General features: G+C 45.0%; 1 protein-coding gene across 2 annotated transcripts in view; it reads right to left on the reverse strand.

The window, feature by feature from the left end:
• Positions 1-15012, reverse strand: part of SLC6A13 (solute carrier family 6 member 13) — a 36490-nt gene extending 21478 nt beyond the window's left edge. For both annotated transcript variants that reach the window (XM_065923583.1, XM_065923573.1), the window contains exon 1: positions 14811-15012. In XM_065923583.1, coding sequence (XP_065779655.1) covers positions 14811-15012 — 202 coding nt within the window. The remainder of the gene's footprint in view (positions 1-14810) is intronic.
• Between the last annotated feature and the right edge of the window lie 8612 nt (positions 15013-23624).

Genomic DNA, 23624 nt, shown 5'->3' on the forward strand with positions numbered 1-23624 from the left:
TGGTCCAGCTCTAAAGAATCAGCCTGCCAATGCAGGGGACTCTGGTTCAACCCCTCATCAGGGAACTATTATCCCTCATGCCTCGGGGGCAGCTAAGCGCACCACAGCTAAAGAGCCTGAGCACTACAGTGAAGACCCAGCACAGAAAAAAAAGAAAAATATGCATAGAGAGACCCAAATATCTGCAGAGGGTCCCCTACTAGCTTGCAGCTGAGTGTTGGTCAGTAAATGTGTGTGAGGAAACCACCCAGGGAAGGGAAAGTATCTCTCAAAAGGATTGAACCCAGTGGTGGTTATGCAGGGCTGGGGACATTCCGAACATTTAAAGAAGAAATAATCCCAGTTCTAACAAGCTCTTCCAGAAAATGTGAAAGGAATTCTTTCCAACTCATTCTACAAAGCTAGCATTACCCTGATAACAAAAGCAGGCAAAGACAAGAAAAGAAAATTATAGGTCAAACTTTCATGAACATAGATGCAAAATTCTAAAAAATTTTTAGCAAATCAGATCCAACAACATGTATTAATAAAAAGGATGATACATTACATGGTGAGGTTTATCCCAGGAATAAAAAGTTAACATTCAAAAAATCAATCTGTGTATCATATTAATAAATTTAAAGACAAAAAACCATATAATCATTTCAATAAAAGCAAGAAAAGCATTTGACAAAATCTAACAGCTATTTGTGATTTAAAAAAAAAAAAAACCTCTCAGCAAATGATGAATAGAAGAAAACCCTCAATCTGGAAAAAGGCATTTATAAAACATCTGCAGATAACATCTACAGACAATGGTGAAACACTGCTTAACTTCTGAGATCAAGAAAAGACAAGGGTCTTACTACTTCTTACCATTTCTATTCAATACTGTTTCCATCAGTATTGATTCTAGTCAAGGCAATAAGGCAAAAAAAGAAAAAAAGATGAGAGCCTATCTAGAATAGCATTTGGGGTCTGTAACAAATTCACAGAAGCAGAGTATAGACTGGTGATCACCAGGGTTTGAAGAAGTGGGAAACAGGGAGGTGTTGGTCAAAGGGTACAAAGTTTCCGTTACCAAAAATGAATATGTCCTAGAGCTCTGTTATAACCGCAGTGCCTGTAGTGAACAATATCTAATTGTTTTCTTGAAATTGTGCTAAGAAGGAGGTGGGGCTGCACCAGCTTGGGGGATGCACAAACTTCTGGAACCCCTGCCGCCAGTCACAGATGAAGGTTCCTATATGTGTTTGATGGAACTACTCAACTGGATTCTTGGAATTCTGCAAAGGCTTTCTCATCTGTGGGTCTAACTGATCTCTGGGGAGCCATGCTGAAGGGCAGAAGCCAGTTAACAAGGCACTGCAGCTTCTACTGCCAGGACCAAGCCTATATACCTATTCTTGCTCTGAGAAGATTGTTTCAACTTCTGTATACATCAGAGTATGTTAGACCTATGCTATGGTACCTATTATTCTGCCAAATCTAAGTGGTTAGACAAAGCAGAAGTGTATTCCTTGAGTCACTGGGATCGGCAGAGGCAGTGAGGAAACTGAGGCACAGAGGAGTCAAAGAATTGGCTTGAGCTCATCTGAGTGACTTCTGACTTGAGCTTGCAGTGTGCTTTGAGAGATCCTCCACCAGATCACCTCAAGTTCCAGTCCCTCGGCACCACCCATTAGCGACAGTCATAAAAGATCAATCCCTGAGTCTTTGGAGCAGGAGCACTGACGCCAAGACCCTAGACTACCAGAGAACTAACCCTGCTGCTGCTGCTGCTGCTGCTGCTGCTAAGTCGCTTCAGTCGTGTCCGACTCTGTGCGACCTCATAGACGGCAGCCCACCAGGCTCCGCTGTCCCTGGGATTCTCCAGGCAAGAACACTGGAGTGGGTTGCCATTTCCTTCTCCAGAACTAAACCTAGGGAGTATCAAATAGTGAAAACTCACACAAAGGAAATCACTTGAATACAAGACTTGGCATCACCCAAACACCAGTAGCACCCTGTGCAGGATGCCTCATCTAAACAAAAACAAAATAAAAATACAAACCAAATCATCAGCAGACAGGATTACCACCGCACTCAGCCATGCCCATCAGAGGAAAAACAAGAAAACAAAAACTCAGCCTAAATCTCACCCTTTATGAAGCTTACACAAACAACTGGACCAACCTTAGGGGGGCAGAAACTAAAAGGAGAAAAGAATTCAAAACCTTGAAGCTTGGGAAAAGGAGACCTCAAACACAATAAATTTAAAAAAATAATGAAGAGGCAGAGAAATACTACACAAGCGAAGGAACCAATTAGAAACACAGAAGTCCAAATCAATGAAGAGGAAATAGGCAAACTATCTGGAAAAGAATTCAGAATAATGATAGTAAAGATGATCAAAAACCTTGAAAACAAAATGGAGAAAATGCAAGAATCAATTAACAAAGACCTAGAAGAATTAAAAAACAAACAACACAATTACTGAAATTAAAAATACTCTGGAAGGAATCAATAGCAGAATATCTGAAACAGAAGAATGAATCAGTGACCTGGAAGATAAAACGGTGGAAATAACTTCTGAAGAGCAGGATAAAGTAAAAAGAATGAAAAGAACTGAAGATAGTCTCAGAAACCTCTGGGACAATATCAAATGCACCAACATTCAAATTATAAGGGTCCCAGAAGAAGAAGAGAAAAAGAAAGGGTGTGAGAAAATTTTTGAAGAGATTATGGTTGAAAATTTCCCCAACATGGAAAAGGAAATAGTCAATCAAGTCCAAGTGACACAAAGAGTCCCATACAGGATAAACACAAGGAGGAACACCAAGACACATACTAATCTAGATAACAAAGACTAAACAAGAAGAAAGAATATTAAAAGCAGCAAGGGTGAAGCAACAAGTAACATACAAGGGAAATCCCATACACTTAACAGCTGATCTTTCAGCAGAAACCCTGCAGGCCAGAAGGGAATGGCAGGATATGTTTAAAGCACTAAAAGGTAAAAATCTACAATCAAGGTTACTTTACCTGGCAAGGATCTCATTCAAAATTGGTGGAGAAATAAAAAGGTTTCCAGACAAGCAAAAGTTAAGAGAATTCAGTACCACCAAACCAGCTTTACAACAAATGTTAAATGGACTTCTATAGTCAAGAAATACAAGAGAAGTAAAAAGATCTACAAAATCAACCCCCTAAAATTAAGAAAATGGCAATAGGAACATATATATCAATAATTACTTTAAATGTAAATGGATTAAATGCTCCAACCAAAAGACACAGACTGGCTGAATGGATACAAAACAAGACCCATATATGTGCTGTCTACAAGAAACCACTTCAGACCTAAAAACACATATAGACTGAAAGTGAGAGGATGGAAAAATATATTCCATGCAAATGGGAAGCAAAAGAAAGCTGGAGTAGCAATCCTCATATCAGACAAAATAGACCTTAAAATAAAGAAGATTACAGGAGATAAGGAAGGACACTACATAATGATCAAGGGATCAATCCAACAGGAAGACATAACAATCGTAAATATTTGTGCACCCAACATAGGAGCACCTCAATACATGAAACAAACAGTAGCAGACATAAGAGGAAAAATTGACAGTAACACAATAATATTAGGAAAATTTAACACCCCACTCACACCAAAGGATAGATCATCAAAACAGAAAATTAATAAGGAAATACAAGTTTTAAATGATACATTAGATGAAATGGATCTCATTGATATCTTTAGGACATTCCATCTAAATGCAGAAGACTACACCTTCGTCTCAAGTGCATATGGAACATTCTCCATAAGCACAAGGATAGACCACATCTTGGGTCAAAAATCAAACCTCAGCAAATTTAAGAAAATTGAAATCCCATCAAGCATCTTCTCCGACCACAACGCTATGAGACTAGATAGCAATTACAAGAAAAAACTGTAAGAAACACAAACACATGGAGATTAAACAACATGTTTCTAAATAACCAACAGGTTACTGGAAAAATCAAAAGGGAAATAAAAATATTTCTAGAAACAAATGACAACGAAAACATGACAACTCAAAACCTATGGGATGCAGCAAAAGCAGTTTTAAAAGGGAAGTTTATAGCAACACATTCCCACCTCAAGAAACAAGAAAAACATCCAATAGACAATCTAACTTTACACCTAAATCAATTGGAAAAAGAACGAAAAACCCAAAACTTAGTAGAAAGAAAGAAATAATAAATATCCAAGCAGAAATAAATGAAAAAGAAATGAAAAAAAATAATAGTAAAGATTAATAAAACTAAAAGTTGTCTCTTTGAGAAGATAAACAAAATTGAAAAATCATTAGCCAAACTTATCAAGAAAAAGAGAAAAGAATCAAATCAACAAAAGTAGAAATGAAAAAGGAAAGGTTACAACAGACAATGCAGAAATACAAAGGATTGTAAGAGACTATTATAAACAACTACATGGTAATAAAATGGATAACCTGGAAGAAATGGACAGATTCTTAGAAAAGTTCAATCTTCCAAGACTGAACCAGGAAGAAATAGAAATTATGAACAACCCAATTACAAGGACTAAAATTGAAGCTGTGATCAAAAATCTCCCAAAAGGCCATGACCAGATAGTTTCACAGGAGAATTCTATCAAACATTTAGAGAAGAGTTAAAGCCTATCCTTCTAAAACTCTTTCAAAAAATTGCAGAGGAACACTTCCAAACTCACTCTACAAGGCCACCATCACCCTGATAGCAAAGCCAGACAAAGACAACACACAAAAAGCAAACTACAGGCCAATATCACTGATGAACATAGATTCAAAAATCCACAACAAAATTTTAGCAAATAGAATTCAGCAACACATCAAAAAGATCATACACCATGATCAAGTTGGTTTTATTCCAGGAATGCAAGGATTCTTTGATATATGCAAATAAATAAATGTGATACACCATATTAACAAACTGAAAGATAAAACCAAATGATAATCTCAATAGATGCAGAAAAAGGCTTTGACAAAATTCAGCACACATTTACACCCATTTTCAAAAAATGGGCATAAAATATGGGCATAGAAGGAACCTACCTCAACATAGTAAAGGCCACATATGATAAGCCTACAGCAAACATTATTCTCAATGGTGAAAAATTGAAAGCATTCCTCCTAAGATCAGAAAGGGGATCCACTTTCACCACTATTATTCAACATAGTTCTGGAAGTCCTAGCTACAGCAATCAGAGAAGAAAAAGAAATAAAAGGAAGCCAGATTGGAAAAGAAGAAGTAAAGCTCTCACTGCTTGCAGATGACATGATACTGTACATAGAAAACCCTAAAGATAGTATCAGAAAATTATTAGAGCTAATCAGTGAATTTAGCAAAGTTGCAGGATACAAAATCAACACACAGAAATCATTTGCATTTCTATATACTAACAATGAAAAATCAGAAAGAGGAATTAAGGAATCAATCCCATTCACCATTACAACAAAAAGAACTAGATTTCTAGGAATAAGCTTACCTAAGGAGACAAAAGAACTGTACACAGAAAATTATTAGACACTGATGAAAGAAATCAAAGACAACATAAACAGATGGAGAGATATTCCATGTTCCTGGGTAGGAAGAATCAATATTGTGAAAATGACTATACTACCAAATGCAATCTACAGGTTCAATGTGATCCCTATCAAATTACCAATGGTATTTTTCACAGAACTGGAACAAAAATTTTCAAAATTCATATGGAAACACAAAAGACCCTGAATAGCCAAAGCAGTCTTGAGAGAGAAGAATGGAACTCAAGGAATCAACCTTCCTGACTTCAGATTATACCACAAAGCTACAATCATCAAGACAGTATGGTACTGGCACAAAGACAGAAACATAGACCAATGGAACAAATAGAAAGCCCAGAAATAAACCCATGCACCTATGGGTACCTTATTTTCGACAAAGGAGGCAAGAATATACAATGGGGCAAAGACAGCCTCTTCAATAAATGGTGCTGGGAAAACTGGACAGCTACACGTAAAAGAATGAAATTAGAACACTTCCTAACACCATACACAAAGATAGACTAAAAATAGATGAAAGACCTAAATGTAAGACCAGAAACTATAAACTCTTAGAGGAAAACATAGGCAGAACACTCAATGACACAAATCAAAGCAAGATCCTCTATGACCCACTTCCTAGAGTAATGGCAATAAAAACAAAAGTAAACAAGTGGGACCTGATTAAACTTAAGAACTTCTGCACAGCAAAGGAAACTATAAGCAAGGTGAAAAGACAACCCTCAAAATGGGAGAAAATAATAGCAAATGAAACAACTGGCAAAGGATTAATTTCCAAAATATATAAGCAACTCATACAACTCAATGCCAGAAAAACAAACAACCCAATCAAAAAGTAAGAAAAAGACCTAAACAGATATCTCTCCATAGAAGACATACAGATGGCTAACAAACACATGAAAAGATGCTCAATATCACTCATTATTAGAGAAATGGGAGGTTCAAAAGGGAGGGGATATATGTGTACCTATGGTTGATTCATGTTGAGGTTTGACAGAAAACAACAAAATTCTGTAAAGCAATTATCCTTCAATAAAAAAATAACTTAAAAAAGCTGATCTAAGAAGATGAATTTTGTTCTTACCACAAAAAGTTAAAATTAAAAAGAAAGGACAGAAGGAAACCCTGGAGGTGACAGATATGTTTATGACATTGACTGTGGAAATGGTTTCACAGGTGTGTGTTTACCTCCAAACTCATCGAGTTGATATGTTAAATGTGTACAGCTTTTTGTAAGTCAGTCATAACTCAATTAAGTGTGTTTAAAAAGAAAAGAAGGACTTCCTTGTGATCTAGTGGCTAAGACAGTAAGAAAACAAACAACCTAATTTTTCCAAATGGTCAAAAGATTTGAACAGGTTTTCACCAAAAAAAAAAAAAAAAAAGATATGTGAGTTGCAAATAAGCACATGAAAAGATGTTTAATATCGTTAGTCATTATAAATTTAAATGATAATGAGGTAATGCTACACACCAATTAGAAAAATTAAAAAGACAGACCAGGAATTTACTTGGTGGTTCAGTGGTTAAGACTCCATGCTCCCAATGCAGGGACTGCAGTTCCATCCCTGGTCAGGGAACTAAGATCCCACAAGCCTCATGTGTGCATGGAGCAGTCCAAAAAAGTAAAAGAAAAAAAAAAGACCTAGATAGCATATTAAAAAGCAGAGACATTACTTTGCCAACAAAGGTTCTTCTAGTCAAGACTATGGTTTTTCCAGTGGTCATGTATGAATGTGAGAGTTGGACTGTGAAGAAAGCTGAGTGCCGAAGAACTGATGCTTTTGACTGTGGTGTTGGAGAAGACTCTTGAGAGTCCCTCAGACTGTGAGGAGATCCAACCAGTCCATCCTAAAGAAGATCAATCCTGGGTGTTCATTGGAAGGACTGATGCTAAAGTTGAAACTCCAGTACTTTGGCCACCTCATGCGAAGAGTTGACTCATTGGAAAAGACCCTGATGCTGGGAGGGATTGGGGGCAGGAGGAGAAGGGGGCGACAGAGGATGAGATGGCTGGATGGCATCACCGCCTCGATGGACATGAGTTTGAGTGAACTCCGGGAGTTGGTGATGGGCAGGGAAGCCAGGTGTGCTGTGATTCATGGGGTCTCAAAGAGTCGGACACAACTGAGCGACTGAAATGAACTGAACTGATTGGTGAAGATGTGGAAAAGCTGGCACCTGCATACACCACTGGCAGGAATGTAAAATGGCACAACCATTTTGGAAAAGCATTTGGCAGTTTCTTAAAAAGTTAAAGGTGCATGTACCATATAACCTTGTCATTCCACACTTAAGTCTTTACTCAAGGGAGGTGAAAGCATATGTTTATACAAAGACTTGTACACAAATGTTCTTAGCAGTTTCATTTGTAATACCTAAAATCTGGAAAGAACTTAAATGTCCATAAATGGGAGAAGAGATAAATGGCAGTCCACCCATCTAATGGAATGGTGGTCTAGTCACTAAGTCGTGTCCTACTCTTGTGATCCCATGGACTGTAGCCTGCCAGGCTCCTCTGTCCATGGGATTCTCCAGCCAAGAATATGGAGTGGGTAGCCATTCCCTTCTCCAGGGGATCTTCCTGACCCAGGAACTGAACCCAGGTCTCCTGCATTGTGGGTAGATTCTTTACTGCCTGAGCTATGATACTATCCAGCAATAACAAGAAAGGAACTACTGAGACATGAAAAAGATGGATGAATCTCAAAGTAATTATGCTAAGTCAAAGAAGCCAAGTCATGATTTCATTTATAGAAAAGTCTAAGAAATGCAAACTAGTATACAGGGACAGCATGGATAAAGAAAATGCTATATGTATAGTGGGATATTATTCAGCCATAAGAGAGAAGGAAATTCCATGCTTTGCAACAATGTGGATGGACCTCGAGGGTATCATGCTAAGTGACATAAGTCATACAGAGAAAGTAAAGTAAATATTGTGTGTTCTCACTTATATGTGGAATCTCAAAATAGTCAGATTCATCAAGGCAGAGAGTAGAAGAGTGGTTGCCAGAGGCTAGGGGAGGGAGACATGGGGAGATAATCAAAGGGGACACAGTTCATTATAAGATGAACATTTCCTGGTGATGGAACTGTATAGTGTAGTGACTACAGTGAATGATACTGTATCATATACTTGAAAGTTCTTAAGTGTAGATCTTAAATGCTATCACCACCAAAAAAAGGTAATGATATGAAGGAATGGAATTGTTAACTAACCTTATTGTGATAATGATTTTGCAATATATATTTGTATCAAATCATAATGTTGTATGCCTTAAACTTACATATATTATGTATCAGTAATAAATCAGTAAAGCTGGAAATAGTTACATCTTTCAAAAACAGAGACTTCCCTGGTGGTCCAGTGACTAAGACTTCACCTTCTAAAGCAGGAGATGCAGGTTCAACTCCTGACTGGGGAGTTAAGATTCCACATGCCTCTCAGCCAAAAAAAAAAAAAAAAAACATAAAAAAATAAAACAAGCAATATTGTAACAAACTCAATAAAGACTTTAAAAATGGTCTACATCAAAAAATCTTTAAAAAACAAAACAGGTTTGCACTTGCATTGAGATGGGGTTGCAGAGGTCGGGGGTGGGAGAAAGGGGCAGGAAGCAGTTTAGGAGGGTGATGGATACATTCATGATCGTTTTCTTTTTTTTTTTTTAATTTATATTTTGGCCACTCCATGCAGCATGTGGGATCTTAGTTCCCTAGGCAAGGATGAAGCTTGTGCCCCCTGCAATGGGAGCTTGGAGTCCTAACCACTGGATCACCTGGGAAGTCCCCATTAATTATCTTGATAGTGGTGATTGTCTGAAGGGTGTGTACCTATGGCAAAACTTACCTAGCTGTGCACTTCAAATGTGTGCCATTTATTGTAAGCCAATTATACCATACTAAAATTGCTAAAACAAAAGTTGGTGGTGAGGAATCAACTCCTCCAGTTCTCTGCCTTCCGAGTCTCTTGGCATGTGGTCCACACATAATTCAGGCACTAAGGGAGACACTTGGTGACCACAAGGGCAAAGAAAGATCACAAACAATTCAGGCAAGTAAGGATACAAATCAGTACAAGGCTCATTGGGCAGGAGGAGGGAATTAGGAAAGAGAGAATCCAGTAGCCAAAATGAACAGTCACTGCTGAGAGTTAAACATCAAAGAAAGAGAGCAAAGAGAGAGTGGGGGGCCAGGAGAGGAGTTGCCAAGACCCTCCTCCCATCTCTATGCCACCTGCTCTTTCCCAATAAACTAAGCCAATGTTTAACTGCACCAGGTCTGGTGGTCAGTCTGTTCCCCTCCTCCTCTGCCTCCTTGAGCACCTGGGCAGCTGGCCGTAAGGGATAAAGTCCACACCCCCAAGGCAGAGTCCCTGGGCCCAAACCGGGGAGGGAGTTAGAGAAGGGATGGAGCCCAAGAGGGACCCATGTGCCCACCAGGGAGTCCTGGGGACACTGCCTGTTTCCTCACCCGAGCCCTAACCACCACCCCTGCAAAAGAAAGCCAGTCCTGGAGAAGGAGAATGGAGTCACGGTTACCTGCTCCCCCCAAGCCCCCATTCAATCGCCTCCCTCAATTCTAAAATGTCCTGGCATTTTCCCCCGTGGGATGCCAGAGACCACACACCAATCCTGGAAAAGAACCGTTCTGTTTGACATCCTTCTCAGTAAGAGTGTGTCCTGTGGTGTCACCTGTCATGTTCCAAGTGACAATTTAAAAACATTTTTTATTTATTTACTTGGCAACTCGGTCTTAGTTGCAGCTTGTGGGATCTATTTCCCTGACCAGGAATCAAACTCAGGTCCCATGCATTGGGAGCTCGGAGTCTTAGCTCCTGAACCACCAGGGAAGTCCCTCCAGGCGACATTTTTTTAAAGACAAACTGTTAAATGTTCCACATGAGTAACACAGCGGTGAGCATTCATGAATTATCACATGCTGTAATCAGCACTACTGAACCAATACTTGGCACTGAGTCACTAACTAAAAACGGTAACCAGTCGTCACGTACTAATAACATAACCATGACTCTTACATGAAGAAATGCACTCCTCATCTCTCTGATCCTTAGTATCTACGGACATCCTCAGGGCACAGTGGGGCCGTCTAACGCCCTTGGCATCGGCATCCTATGCGCTCTCTCTCCCTGATGTCTAGAGCTGGGGTTCGCTTGGCTGCGCCCCCACCCCACAGCCTTCCCTCTGAGATCCCGGTTTCTGAGTTGCCCAGCGGTGGCACATTCTGCTGTGGTCTCACTCGGGGTCTCCAGCCCTGGGCATCCTGGGTGTTGGGAAACTCAGGGTGCCGGTGGCCCGGGATCCAGGGAGTGGGAGAGGTTCCAGCTGAAGGCCCGGGTTCTGCAGCAACCGGAATCTGGGTATTCAGGTAGAGTCAGCAGTTATGTAAGAAAGAAGATCAACAAGGAGACTCCTAGATTCTTAGCCTTGAAACTGGTCTGCTTCCAGCCTGAGGCCTCTGCCGTCAGTTCTCAACACCACAGATACAAAGATTGTGTTCAAGTGTAAGATTGGCCGCTCTGCTCAAACTTCTACCCCGACTCCCCATCCCTGGAGCAAAAGCCGAACCTCACAGTGGTTGACAAGCCCTGCATGACCCACCCCACACAGTGACTCCCCTCCTTTGACTCCCCAGACACACCAGCCAGCCTCCAGCTCTAAGGCCATTAAAACCTTTTGCTTCCTCTGCCCCTCGGTGCCCTCCCCACCTCCAATATCCCCAGGACCGGGTCTCACCCCCACCCCAAAAGCTGCCACTCAAGTGCTCTCAGTGCGGCCGCCCCCACCCTGCTCCTGTAATGCTCAGGGACTTCTGATACGCTGTGTCATTCACTTGTTCACTGTGTTTACTGTCTGTCTGGCCCCCACCCACACCCGGAAAGAAAACCCCACAAAGACAGGGAGGTGGTCTGTTCTGTTTCCGTTTTATCACCACAACTCAGAGTCCTTCCGGGCAGGTAGCACGTTCTCGGTTTGTAACCACCGTTGGGTGACTTACATGGGTTGGCCTGATTCTAGAAAGTCACAGGGGTGGGGGCTGCGGGCAGGTGCTAAGGGTGGACTGGCCACATGTCTGGACAGCAAGGAGGGCATTTACCTAGAAGGCACCCCTTTTCCCTATCTTCTGCTGGATGCTGATTTTATATTTTATTTTTTTTTAAGTTCTTGTTTTTTTGTTTTTTGGGTTTTTTTTTTATATGGATCATTTTTTAGGTGTTTATTGCATTTGTTACAATATTGCTTCTGTTTTGTGTTTTGGTTTTTTGATCATGAGGCATGTGGGATCTTGGCTCCCCAACCAGGGACTGAACCCTCTGCTTTGAAAGCCCAAGTCCCAGCCAATGGACTTGGTTTCTTCACACCACTTTCTCAGCGTCTCTGGTTTTGTGTTTCACTGCCGACCTGTCCTCCATCATATTCTTACCTCAGCCCTTGCCCTGTTCTGGGGCTCACTTCTAATTGGATCTACCAAACCTCCAGGCTGGAAGGAACCAAAGACAGCACTTGCATTTTCAGTTTGGAACTGACGCTATGCTTCAAGGACTTCTTCTTCCCTCTTCTTCCCTGAGCTCCCCAACAAACAAACATTAGTAACAATAAGGTCCTCCCTCCAAGCACAAAAGCTTCTATTTGCAGCTGTGAAGTTGGAGAAAGCACCCAGCAGAGGCAGGCTGATAGCACACGTGACCCTGGGGGGTTCATGCCATGACCCCAGCATCCTCAGAACCTGCTCAGAACCATCCTCGAATCCCCTGGGAGTCCCAGCCCTGATCTGAGAGCCATGGGTTTAAATAAAAGCACTTAAACTGGGAGGAGGGGATCAAACCAACCTAGGAGGTCTCTGTCCTCCCCCTCCCCCTCCCCGCCCCCTCTCTCATGTCGGCAGTGAAGGGCCCTGTCACAAGGAGGCATCTGTCCCTTCCAGACCAAGAGACGAGGTGACGAGATGAAGTGTGGGGCCTGTGCTCTGAGGGAACGAGGTGGGTGAAAGGCACAGAAAGGATGAGACTCTGGAAACACCAGAAACCTTAAGAGCAGGCCTGTCTGGGTCCCTGCACAGACCCAGGAGGTCCTGGATAGGTCCCCATCACGCCAGCAGAGGCGCCACCCATGTGTCCATCTGCTGGCTCTGCATGACTCAGGGCCTTTAGAGCAAAGCTGGGCATCGGCCTCCAGCCCCAGAGCCCCTCAGCGCACTTCCTCCAGCTGCTGTTGTCCGTCAAGGAAAGAGAAGAGGAAGCCTGAGGCCTGGTGCCCCACTGGAGAAGACGGGGTAAGAGGAAGGGGATGGCGTCAGGATTCTGGAGATGGTCCCAGGACCCCCAAAACGGGTCCTGGGGACCAGCGTGCTGGAGGACAGGCCCTGTCCAGGCAGGAAGCGGCCACGTCCTACCTCCGCACCCCTGCTCCTTCGGTGAAGAATCAGGGGCCGTGGTCGTGATCCTGGCCTCCGTTTCCTTTTCTGAGACACAGCCACACGTCCCCAGGCCTCATAGACCTAAATGGGCCCCCAAAGCAGAGCTCAGGCGCAAACCCACTGGGGGACGCCTCCCGTAGACGGGGTGACCCCACGCTCCTGCCCTGACCCCCGCTCCCCCTTCCTTCCCTCCCTTAGCACAGGGGTCCCCACAGACACCAGAATCCCTCCCCCACCTCTTCGTGCCAGTCCTGCTAATTCCCAGGCCGACCTCGCGGTCCCATTCCAGAGCGGCTTGCGGAAAGCAGCTCACCTCCTAATCTTCTTGCTGTGTGAGGGGCTAAGCTGGTCACCGGGTCCAGACACAGAGCCCCCAGGCCCAGCTTAGCCCCCCACCCCTCCTCCTCCCCGGACTAGCTGAATCCGACCACCCTAGGGCCCAAGAGTCTGAACAAGCTGTCGGAGGGTCCAGAGCTGGGTGGGGATCTCCTGCCTTCCCTGGAGATGCCAGTCAACCAAGCAAAGTCCTGCAGCTTCAGACTGCCGGCCAGAGAGTCTGGGGGAGGGAGAACACACCGGCCCATTCCCACCCGCTCTGAAAAAATACGAGTTAACCTTTGGTCCCCGGGCCAGTGCCGAGCTGCCACCATCCTGAGAGTAAGAATGGGCTCAGGACCTCCCTATGTTCTCCTCCCTCCTGACCTCCCACCCCTACTCTGTGCTGTGGGCTTTCTCTCCCCAAAACCACTTCAACTGGGCTCACGCACAGGGAGGCCCCCACGCCCCCAACAAGGGTGAGTGTTGCATTAAGGTGTGCTAAAGTCCTCGTGGCCCACAAAGCTCCCGACCTCTCAGTCTTTCCCTGTGATTTATCTCAGTATTTCCCGTCCTCCAGCCCAGACTGCAGCCCCACCCCGCCCCTAAAACCAGACCAGGGAGCCCAGTCCCACTAAGCTTTTCCCACCGACGAGGAGACCTTCCGAACCCACTGCTCTTCCCAGAGGCCTTCAGCACCTGGGAAATCCCTCAGGGGCTCCCCAGAGATCTGGCAGTGGGGGTGGAGGATGCCTAAAAGAAAGTCCATGGTGGGAAAGTGATCCACGTTTCTATGGGGGCAGTGGGATCACTGCAGGGCCTGAGAGGCAGGAAGGATCCAGAAAGAAACTAGAAACCATGCTCCCCCACCCCATACAAACATTTCAATGGGGAAATTATAAATGAAGAGTCACTGGGATCAAAGGAGATGTGTTGGGGGGGATGTCACAGTGCAGCGGGGTGGGGCGGGGGACAGGTGGCCCTGGTTGCCGAGTCTTGAGGCCACGGGACAGCTGGGTGCCAACATCAGCACAGCTATGGTTTCTGAGGCCCCTCGCCCACGACCTCCAGTCCTGACAAACACCTTGAGGGGCAGGAAGAACCGTCTCTGTTCACTGCACCCACCTGAGGTCCGAGGGCTTGCCCCAGGACACAGGAGTGAATAGCAGAGCCAGAACCCAAATCCCCATCCATCTGGTCCCAGCCCACACCCGTGTTTCTCTGCTGCCAACATGGGTACCCAGGAAGTCACCCCTGTCCAGGTGCTCCTCCTGCAGGGTCCTGAGCGACTTCTCAGGGTTTGGCCAACTCCAGCATCCTCCGCATCCATGGGGCTCCCCAGAGCGCAGGAGGTGCAGGAGGTGGAGACAGCCTTGCAGGGGTGAAGGGTGCAGTGCCTCTCACCTCTCCCTGTTTTTGTAACAGAGGCAGGAAACTTCCATCCACTGCCCAGGCGGGAGACGCCGGGCAGGCACAGCTCTCCCCTACTGCTCCCATCTCAAGTGAACTCACCTCCCCCGTTTTTGTAGCAGAGGTAGGGGAACCTCCAGACGTTGCCCAGCCCGATGATCTCCCCAGCCACGGACAGCACGAACTCCATCTTGTTGCTCCACTGGTCTCGCTGCAGGGCGCCATCCTCCGCCGCCTTTTCCACACCTGGGCACACTGGTTTGGTCTCTCCATTGCTGGTGGTGCCCGAGACCTTGCTATCCATTCCCCCTGAAGACAAGCAGGGCACTGTGCTACTGCTGCGGGCTGGGCGAAGGCTGCCTGGAAGGAAAGCTGCCCCTTTCCTTTCCAGCAAATTCCCAAAGGAAAAGTGCCGGGGAGGAGAGTGACTCCTACTGCTATCCGCAAACTCACACTCCCCTTGGCATCTCTGGTTGGTAAAGGTTGAGTGTATATGTTCCTTTCCTGCTTCAGGAAGAGCACTGACTCTGAGGCACAGACATTGTACCCCTAGAAGGTGCCTTGGGTGGGGGCTTGTGGACATGGGGAGCCCACCTGGGCTGAGTTCTCCCTGCCACCCTACAACCAGCCTCGTCTGCGTTAGCATGTACCTCAGTCTCTCTATTCCATGTTCGAGGACAGTTGAAGGGATGGGATTTGTATGTATCCTTAAGCCCCCGATTCTCCTTTGGGGAATTTACCCCTTGAAAGTAACTGTGACTCTGTGTAAAGATTCAGCACTGAGGATGTTCATGCTTGTAGCAGTGAAAAACTAGAAAGTACATAAATGTTCAAATATGGTAACTAGGTTAATAAATTATGGCTCAGACAATGGACTACTATATAATCATTAGAAACTGTGCTGCAGAGGAAAGACAAAGAGGTGTTCACAATATGTGAAGTGCAAACAGTTACAAAATAGACCACGTGCCATGATGATGCTGGGAAAAATACCTTATAAAGTATTTGCGTGCATGAAAATTAGGATATTGACCAAAGCACTTCTCTCTCAGTGGATGGGTTTTAGAGATATTTTCCTTATGTATGCTTTCTACATTTTCATCAAAAACATGTTTTTGTAAGAGGAATGTGAAAGTCAGCTTTTTTAGATCCTTGCAAGAAGATGAGAAAGATTGAGCAGAACCAGGGACTCTGAGTAAGATGAGCTGACCTTCCCAGGTACGCCCTGCATCTCTCTCTGAGAGCAATGTAAGAGGAAGACAACCCATGGGCTCCTTTTCTTTTCTGATGATGCCAGCGCAAGACTCCGTTACCGCAGCGACAACATAAGATGAACGCAGAGCTGCAGGTTACACCCTGCCTGGCCCTATTTTAGACTCGCACTGGGGTTGAAGGTGAGATTGGACGTGGTCACATTCAGAGAACAACTACTGTAGCCCAGGTGCTTTACATGCCTTTATGTCATTCAATCCAGGTGGCCCCGGGATGTGACAGAGTTCCCTCAGCTTTGTAAGCAGGGAGCTGCCCATCAGAGAGGTTGGATGACACATGTGCAGCCACGTAGCACAGCCGGGATCTGACCCCACGATGTCCTGCTCGTTCAGGATGTCCTGAACGAGGGAGGAGGATGTCTACCTCCCTCTCTCACCCTGGCCGGTGGGTTTAGCAGCGAGTCTAATGTAAGTGTCCCTGATTGTATACAGCGGTCCCTTCTCTGCAGAAGTGGGTACACGTGCTTCTTTCTGCACGCACCCCTCCCACGAAAAGTTCCTGGGAACAGAACTTTCTCACAAGAGCCCTATCCGGCCACAGACCCTCCTGCAGCTCTATCTCCCCAGAGTGGCTGCCCCGGGGGACCCAGAAAGCCAGAGGGAGGTCAGGAATGTGCTGCTTATTTGATGAATGAGGGAACGGGCTCCAGAGACCGTGGGTTAAGAAGGAGAAACCCAAGCTGTTGGTCCCCCAGAAGCTTCCCCAGTCCTTCTGAGATGGTCGCCTCCTGTCTTAAGCAGGTTCTGGGCCCAATGGTTGTCTTCCAATGATTAAACACTACCCCCCCTCACTTCTCCACTCCCCAGAGACCCCAGGAGAACAGAAGCCTACCCTAAGTCTCTTAGCCACATTGGGTAGCAGAGGCAGCATCATGCAATCGAAGGACAAGTCTATACTCAAACCATAGCTCTGCATCAGAGACCACCCGACTCCCAGGAAATGAATTCATCACTCTGAGCCTTGGTTTGCTTGTCTATAAAATGTCTCTTCACTTCATCTCCTGATTCCAGCTCTACTCTCCAAATATAACTACTAACAATCGTGCAGTGAATATTTCTTCAGACTATTCTATATGCAGGTGTGTGTGTGTGTGTGTGTGTGTGTGTGTGTGTGTGTGTGTATGTATTTGGGAAGTTTTTCTAACTGTCCAGAGTTTCATAATCTACACATCTTTTTTTCTAAATCACTGTCCATTCCAAGTTCTAAGCTGTGAAAGGGTAAGATAAACATGCGTTTCAGTTAATCTACACAGCACTTGACCAAAGAGACACCTACTCTCGATGGATTTATATAGGGGCATGACAGGATACGCTTAGCCATGAGGATTAAACAAAGAGATGTATATATACATACATCTATTTCACATACATATATTTTTATATATATTTCATATATATGTATATATATTCATGTATATATATATGAAAGCACTTCATATAACAGGCACTTGAATTTTTATTTTCTTTCAATCTTGTTTTATGTTCTTTCAACTTTCTTTTTTTTTTCCTTTCAACTTTCAATCTTGTCTCAGAGCAGAGAGCCTTCATTTTCTTAGAAATAAACCCAAATATCTTCCCCTTTCATCTGGGGTCCTCTTTCTCCAAGTTACATTGGTCCTTGAATCAGCAGCCACCAAAGTTTCAGAAAGTCAAGAAAATAGCTAGTCTTCGCGTATCACACATAAATGTCATATTTCTAGGAGAGGATCCCAAAAACCCTTTCACTGTAAGTCTTATGGATCCTACCTACCTGCAGTCTGACACCCAGAAGCAGGAGAAAAAGAGAAGAAAACAGCACAAACCTTAGTGTAGTTGCTGCCAGAGGTCCGGTCAGAGGGGAGAAGAATTATCTGGGGGAAGGGGAGGTGATGGCTATTTAAAGTGTGGTTCCCACTCCTCTGGCACTTGTAATTCTAAACTTGGCCCAGCCCACATTCCGCCCTTGTCCCCTCCCCTCAGCTCAAAGGCTCACCCTCGCTCACCCTCAAGTGTGAGCTGGTAGGCAGCACTCTCCTCCTGGGTGACCTCAGGTCTCGAGCGGGATCCTGCCTTCTCTCTCTCTCTCTCTCTCTCTCTCCCTCAACTCAAGGGCAGCCATAAATCCACCAAGAAGTAGGTGTTTCTTTGGTCAGGTGCTGTGTAGATTACCTTAAACGTGTATTTATCTTACCCCTTCACAATTTAGGACTTGGAATGGACGGTGATTTACAATAAAGATGTGTAGATTTATAGAACTCTGGACAATGAGAAATACTTCTCAAACATACACACATACACACACACTTATCTGCATATAGAGAAGTCTGAAGAAATAATTTCTGCACAGTTGTTAGTAGTTACATCTGGAGAGTAGGGTTGGGGTCAGGAGATAGGAAGAGGCACTTATCACTTCTGCTTTTTAAGCTTTAGTATTGCTTGAATTTCTAAACAATGTGCTAGAATTGATTTCTTTAAATAATTGTCTAAACCAACACAGAAAAGGATGTGCCAAGATTCACAGCAAAGCAAAGCCCTACCCGGGTCATGGTGCAGGAGCGGACTGATGGGGAGGAGAGGAGCGGAGGGTGGAGTCAGGAGCCCCAGGCCCACCAGGGGCCAAGGAGACACGCTGAGAGTGTGCGGGGCTGCTCCTGCTCCGGGTTCCGAGGCCGAGGTAGTCCAGGGTCTGGGTCCCACTTCTGACCCTTCCCAGGTTGCTGTGGGGAGCAAGGTGTCCAACCTCTAAAAGTCCTGTTTTCTCATCTAGATAAAGAGGAGCATCCAATGAATCTAGAGATAGTTATACCAAGCGAAGCAAGTCAGACAGAAAGACAGATACGACATGATATCACTTATCTGCAGAATCTGAAATATGATACAAATGAACTTATCTAGGGTAAAGAATGTGCCTGCAATGCAAGAGACACAGGAGATGCAGGTTTGATCCCTGGGTCGGGAAGATCCCCTGGAGAAAGAAATGGCAACCCACTTCAGTATTGTTGCCTGGGAAATCCCACGGACAGAAGAGTCTTATGGGCTGTAGTCCAGAGGGTTGCAAAGAATTGAACACGACTGAGCATGAGCACAGACAGAAGACAGACAGGGGCACCCCTAGAGGTGGAATGGCTAAGACTCTGCACTCCCAGTGCAGGGGACCCGGGTTTGACCCTTGGTCAGGGAACTAGATCCCACATGCTGCAACTAAAGATTCCACAGGCCACAACTAATATCCGGTGCAGCTGAATAAATAAATAAATTAAAATATTTTTTAAAAAGACCAAAAGAATCCCACAAATGGACTTATCTACAAAACAGAAACAAGCTCACAGACACAGAAAACAAACTTATAGTTACCAAAAGGGAAAGGGGAGGGGGAGGGATAAGCTAAGAGATTGGGATTAGCAGATATCCATGACTACATATAAAGTAGATAACAAACAAGATCCTACTATATAGCACAGGGAACTCTATTCAGTACATTGTAATATCCTACAATGAAAAAGAATCTGAAACAGAATATATATATATATGTATACATATGTATAACTGAATCACTTTGCTGTACACTTGAAACACTGTAAATCAACTATACTTTAATAAAATAAAAATTTTTTTAAAAGAGGGGAATATTCCTTACCTTGCAAGGCTGTGGGAGGTTCTAGGAGATCTGAGTACATGTAAAGGGTCTATAACACACAGCCAGCCCTTATTCACCCCTAAGGAAGTGTTCACGGTCAGCAGGGACATATCCTGAAGGGGACGGGGCTGAAAGACCCCTGAGCAAAGCCAGCTCCTGCTGGACAGAAGGGACGAGTCAGGGGGTATGAGGGATGCAAGGGATGGGATTGTACAGCCGTGCCAGAAATGAGGGTAAATCAGAGATGATGAGGTAGCATCTATTCCTCTTATCCTCCACAAGCCTTGAGGGCTTGAAAGCAAATCACGAAAACACAAGCAAGCCTCTAAGAGATGATTATTCTTATGTTTCTTCTGCCTCTTTCCTCTCCCCACCTATTCATCTGTCTGACTTGAGTGTGTAAGCAATAGATCACAGGGTCCTCCCAGGGAGGCTGCAAACTCATGCAAAAAGACCAAAAAGCAATGAACTCTCATTCTTACTCATCAGCAAGCCATACTTACTACACAGTAAGTCCCCTAACAAACAACCAAGGCTCCAGAACAGAGTTTATGAAACAAAGCAAACTCTGGAGGAGCAGCCCGGGAGACCTAGGTCTCCCTCAAATTGACCCTGGGCTTTTCAAACACCAACATGCCATGAACTAGTCTCCCAACAATTTTTTTTTTTTTTTTTTTTTGTCTCTCCTCAGAATGGAACGAGAGCAAATCAGTTTTAAAAGGAGCATAATTTGTTTCAGAAAGAACATTTTTGAGTAGCATCGGTTTCAACATTGGAATGGGTTGGCAAAGGAAGAGGTGGGTTCCTCTCCTCTGTGAATTGATGGGCACGGCCTGTTTAACCGCAGCGGGGAGGGAACTTTTTGATTCCTGTTGACCTTTTCGATCTCTTTTCAAAGATCATACTGAAAGGGAAGAAAGGAGCAAGCAGAATAAACGAAAAAAAAAAAAAATCATGGTTTGCTAAAACTGGAACAATTTGAGCAAGAAAATGGAAAACGATGGTACTGGATTATAACCCAAAGAATAAAATATAGTCATGATTTCATACTAATAGAAATAAACAGTCCACTAAACAAATAAATGGAGAAGAAAGGCCAGCTTTTCCAGACAGTGGAATTCTAATGATTAAATCCAGAAGGAAAGAGAGAAATAGAAAATCAACTTTAGACAGTGACATAATTTTTGTAGGCAAGTGAAAGTTGCTCAGTCATGTCCAATTCTTTGCAACCCCATGGACTATATGGTCCATAGGCAGGTCAGAATACTGGAATACTGGAATACAGAATACTGGAGTGGGTAGCCTTTCCCTTCTCCAGGGGAATCTTCCCAACCCAGGGCAGGCAGATTCTTTGCCAACTGAGCTATCAGGGAAGTTTGTAGACAAGATCCACCAATAAATCAGTAGGAACTCTGGTGGCTCAGACGGTAAAGCATCTGCCTACAATGCGGCAGACCCGGGTTCGATCTCTGGGTGGGGAAGATCCTCTGGAGAAGGAAATGGCAACCCACTCCAGTACTCTTGCCTGGAAAATGCCATGGGAGGAGCCTAGCAGGCTACAGTCCATGGGGTCACAAAGAGTCGGACACGACTGAGAGACTTCACTTCACTTAATCACCAAGATAATAAGACATCAGTGTTCATATCCTGAATTGTGTGAGACAGTTATTAAGAAGGACACAAGTTCTGCAGTTTTCTTGCCAAAATTGTTCTTCACTCATAAGAAAATGTAAGACACATCCAAAGTGAGGGACATTGGGTCAAATAGGTGGCCACTCGCTCTTCAAAAGTGTCTTGGACAGGGGACTAAGGGGGCATAATGATTCAGAGCAGCGTGGATGACAGGTGGGGTCCTGGGTGGGATGAGAACAGAAGAGGGAAGTTGATGTAAAAAGGCCTTGAGTTTAGTTCAACCATGCTCTACCAACGGTAACTTCCTGAGAAATGACACCACAGTTATGTGATTTGTGAACACGAGGGGAAGCTGGGAGATAGGTATATGGAAACTTTGTATTATTTTTGCAACATTTCTATAAGTCTGAAATTAATTTAAAATAAGGCTTTTAAAAAAGCTTATGATTTGCTCTCTCCCCCATGCTGGTTTCCCCGAACAAGAGAAAAATAGACAGGGCCGCTTGAGACTTGTTATGTCGGCACTGGGCATCCAGCGCCCACCAGGAGCACACGTGTGGTTCACTGGTCATGGTGGGGGGAGAACGCCCCCACAACTGTCCGTGAGGGGCTGTGAGGGCCCCGTGGTGTCTCCAGCACTATGATATTCATGGGAACAGGGAACACAAAGGGTTTTCCCCTTAAGGAGACACAAACTCCCGCATCGGAAGCACTTAGAGAACAACACAGGCAGGACTCCGGGCTGAATCAAATCACAGAAGGTCAGCCGAGAGGGAGGGCAGCTGAGAGCTGTGTGGAGGCTGCGGGTGGGAGTGAGGTCTTGAGGGGCCAGGCGGGCGGGGGGACAGAAGGGAAGGCCCGTGAGACAGGAGCGAGCAAGATGTCTTTGGGGGACATGGACAAAGAGTTTTACTAGAGAGGGAACTGGGGTGGGTAGGGCCAGATCACCACTTGGCCAGGTTACTATCAGCTGCAATGTGAAAAAAAGGTGAAAGTGTTAGTCACTCTATCGTGTCTGACTCTTTGCGACCCCATGGACTATAGCCTGCCAGGATCCTCTGTCCATGGGATTCTCCGGGCAAGAATATTGGAGTGGGTAGCCATTCCCTTCTCCAAGGGATCTTCCCGACCAATTCAGGGATGGAACTTGGGTCTCCTGCGTTGCAGGCAGTTTCTTGACCATCCGAGCCAGCAGGGAAGCACCAATGTAAGGATACCCAGGCATGATGCAGCTCTGGGGGCTTTCAGGGCAAAGGGAAAGTGTCAGACGTGCAGCGCTTTTCGTGGAGGGCCTGCTGATGGGAAGACACCTAACGTGGGAGCACAGTGTCCTCCCCTGGAAGCGATGCCAGCGCTGACTGCTGTGGAATCACCTGTTGAGACGTATCATTACAGAGGTGGTGTCACTGTTGTTTGTTGTGTAGTCGCTCAGTCGTGTCTGACTCTTTGCGACCCCCTGGACTGCAGCCCTCCAGACTTCCCTGTCCCTGGGATTTCCCAGGCAAGAATCCTGGAGTAGGTGGCCATGCCCTCCTCCAGAGCTTACTGGCTACCTATGTTCAATACATCCTGTATATAGCATACATATAAACTTACAGTCTGGGCCCAGCCTAAGGAACTCTAACCTTGAAACCTGACTCTAATTCAGGCTCTGTCCTAAACACCCACAGAGCTGAGTCTGTTATCTGCTGACATCATTTCCAGGGAGGAAGGTCAGATCACACGGCATCACTGACTCAATGGACACGAATTTGAGCAAGCTCTGGGAGACGGTGCTAGACAGGGAAGCCTGGTGTGCTGCAGTCCATAGGGTCGTAAAGAGTCAGACATGACTTAGTGACCAAAAAATGACAACAAATGGGTCCTCTCCTAAATCATGCGACCCTTAGCACTTAAGGAGATTTACCTTCACCCTTAGCGTATGTCTTCAGCCATGGCTGGCCATGGAAACCACCCGGGAAACGTTAAAAAGTCACCAAGGCCAGACTCCCAACCCTGAAGACTCAGCTGAATTGTCCTGGGGTATAGCTTGGACACTGAGGGTTTTTAGAGCTCCCCCTGAATAAGTCTCCTGGGCAGCCAAAGTCAGAAACCTCTGCAGCCTAAACCCTCAGGCTGTGTTACGTTATTGCTTGTTCTGTCCTCAGGGAGGAGGTGTTACAGCTGGTCTTACATTTGAAACTCTATCTCAAAGCCATGCTCAGCTTTTTCCTCTCCAAGAGCAATAAGCACAAACCCTTTCATCTTTCCTAGGCATCCTCACTTCTTACCCCACCCACTGTTTCCTTTCCGGACACCCTCCAGGCACTCAACAGCCCCATCAGGCCAGAGCATCCAGAATGACCTCCTGACTCCCCCACTCCGTGCCCTGCTGACCAGCTAGGTTGTGTTTGCTCC

This window comes from Muntiacus reevesi, chromosome 1 (assembly GCF_963930625.1).
Source record: "Muntiacus reevesi chromosome 1, mMunRee1.1, whole genome shotgun sequence".
Taxonomy (NCBI): Eukaryota; Metazoa; Chordata; class Mammalia; order Artiodactyla; family Cervidae; genus Muntiacus; species Muntiacus reevesi.